The following is a 2,269-nucleotide window of genomic DNA, read 5'->3' as shown; positions in this document are numbered from 1 at the left end:
TTTCACTAAACTTTAATGCAATAGTGACATTGCATCCAATTAGTATCATGTTTGCTGAGTCAACCCCATGATTTCTAGCGGTTTTTTTTCCTCTACTTGGGTAATTGCTTAGCCTCGATTATGTTTTCGTGCGAGATATACCCAGAAGCACAAGAGACATTGCATTTCCGTAAAAAAATCATCCACACGGCGTACCCATTAGATCATCAATGGATTTATCCCAAGGTGTAGAAGTTAAATCTCAATTTTTGTCCTCTTTTGTGGAGAAGTTAAAATATGTTGTGGATTTTTGAGTTCTCTGTGAGTGATTTAATTCAAAGGGTAATTTGGTTATTCTTCCTGTAGGTAATCATGGTGGGAAGAGCAACAGTCCTCAAGCTAGAGCCATGTGTTTGAATATTCTTCGTGTGAAGCGCTGTCGAGTTTCTAAGGGAATAAATCTTTTTCCCACTACTAGCTAAAATGGGTTTTCACTAGATGCCTTCTTTCTATTTAGTAAATATGCAAGTACTAACTATTTAGTTATTGTGCGTACAGGAGAGAGCTTAACTCACTCATCTATGTTGGGTCCCGACATGGTACACTCTGGGGATAGCTTTGCACGGCAGCCATTGGCAAACATTACAAACCATTACTTGCTTCCCACAAGGAGACAATTTTTGCAGGTACTATTTGCGTTCAACTGTTTATTTTTTTATGTGTTATCCAAAATCGTGCCTTCATAGATTAATGCATGTGATATTTCAATCAACCATCAATCGGGCCTTCAAGAAACAAAACTTTTGGAGGAAAAGTAGTTGTTCTTGGAGGTGATTGCAGAAAAATTTTGCTTGTAATTCCAAGAGGACGTAGAGAGGATACTGTTTTTGCAACTATTAATTCTTCTTATTTATGGAAAGACTATCAGATTTTCACTCTTACAAGGAATATACGCCTTGAAAGTTGCACGAGCGAAGCAACCCAATGTGAGCTTATTGCATTTGCAAACTGGATTTTATCAATAAGTGATGGCACAATCCCAATAGTTGAAGACACTGATGATCTCATTACTATTCCAGATGATTTTTTGTTGACCATAGTGGATAATCCTTTGCATTGTATAGTCGATGCCATATATCCAAATCTTCCTAACCACTTGCAAGACAAGGCCTACTTCAATGATCGTGCTATCTTATGCCCAACATTATCTGCTGTGGACGAGGTCAACTCACTCATGTTGTCCCTTCTTCCTGGTGATAAAGTTGAGTATCTTAGCGCAGATAGCATTTCAAAGTAGGATACAGCATCAAGCTCTAGTGACAACATACATTCAGTTGAGTTTCTTAACACAATCAAAATGTCAAGACTACCAAACCATACGTTGAAACTCAAAGTTGGGGCACCAGTAATGCTCATACGGAACATTGACAAATCCAATGGACTTTGCAATGGTACTAGACTGATTGTCATCAAACTAGAAAAACATGTCATCATTTGCCAAATGCTATCTGATACTATCATTAACCAAACCGTTATGATACCTGGGATGACTATTACACCTTCTGACTCTAGGTATCCCTTTACACTATGTCGTCGCCAATTCCCTCTCATACTATCATTTGCAATGACAATTAATAAGAGCCAGGGTCAAAGTTTGCATAGCGTTGGCTTGTTCCTTCCTCATCCAGTTTTTACCCATGGACAGCTCTATGTGGCAGTCTCTCGTGTGCTTAGAAAGAGTGGGCTTAAAATTTTAATCTTGGATACAGATGGTAAAGCTTCTAACAGAACAAACAATGTTGTTTACAAGGAGGTTTTCCACAATATTTATGTGTAGATTATAGAAGTATTGTTGACAACATCTTATTACTTAGACTTTGGGTCCTTTTATTTATTCATATTAGGAATGGATTGAGTTATCTATTTTATCATAACTATCATATGAAACATCCTATCTTTAACCCCTTAAAGTACGTATTCGTAAGCGTTATGGGTCAAACAGGTCAAAATACAAGCCCGTAGATTAAAAATTTCAACATAACTACTCGAATTACTATTCACTGTTTAAATTCAGATTTCATGTCCAATTTTGAAAAATCATAACTAATTCTATAAAAATCGTATCTCCTTGTGTACACATCCAACTGAGGCGATCTACCTCTCATTTAAAGCTTGGGATGTGTACAATGAATCTGTCAAATTTTATGGCTTAACTCATTCATTTGATAGGTCAAACTAGAGCTACAAACTCACTGCTCCATGACCTATGTTTTATCTCTTAACCTTTTTT

At 36.8% G+C, this 2,269-nt stretch overlaps 2 protein-coding genes across 2 annotated transcripts; both read left to right on the top strand.

Moving 5' to 3' along the window:
• The first annotated feature begins 575 nt into the window (after positions 1-575).
• On the top strand, positions 576-1,276 carry LOC114756518 (uncharacterized). The gene is made up of 2 exons (XM_028945463.1): positions 576-665; positions 908-1,276. The coding sequence occupies exons 1-2, from the start codon at positions 576-578 to the stop codon at positions 1,274-1,276; spliced, it is 459 nt and encodes a 152-aa protein (XP_028801296.1).
• Positions 1,277-1,336: 60 nt separating this feature from the next.
• On the top strand, positions 1,337-1,816 carry LOC114756517 (ATP-dependent DNA helicase PIF1-like). Its single transcript, XM_028945462.1, has one exon. It carries the CDS (start codon positions 1,337-1,339, stop codon positions 1,814-1,816), a length of 480 nt encoding a protein of 159 aa, XP_028801295.1.
• Positions 1,817-2,269: the final 453 nt, after the last annotated feature.

Source organism: Neltuma alba, unplaced genomic scaffold, assembly GCF_004799145.2.
Source record: "Neltuma alba isolate B1F8T4 unplaced genomic scaffold, ASM479914v2 tig00010421_pilon, whole genome shotgun sequence".
Taxonomy (NCBI): domain Eukaryota; kingdom Viridiplantae; phylum Streptophyta; class Magnoliopsida; order Fabales; family Fabaceae; genus Neltuma; species Neltuma alba.
Note: the sequence above shows the minus strand (reverse complement) of the source record. Positions and strands in the feature narration are given on the sequence as shown.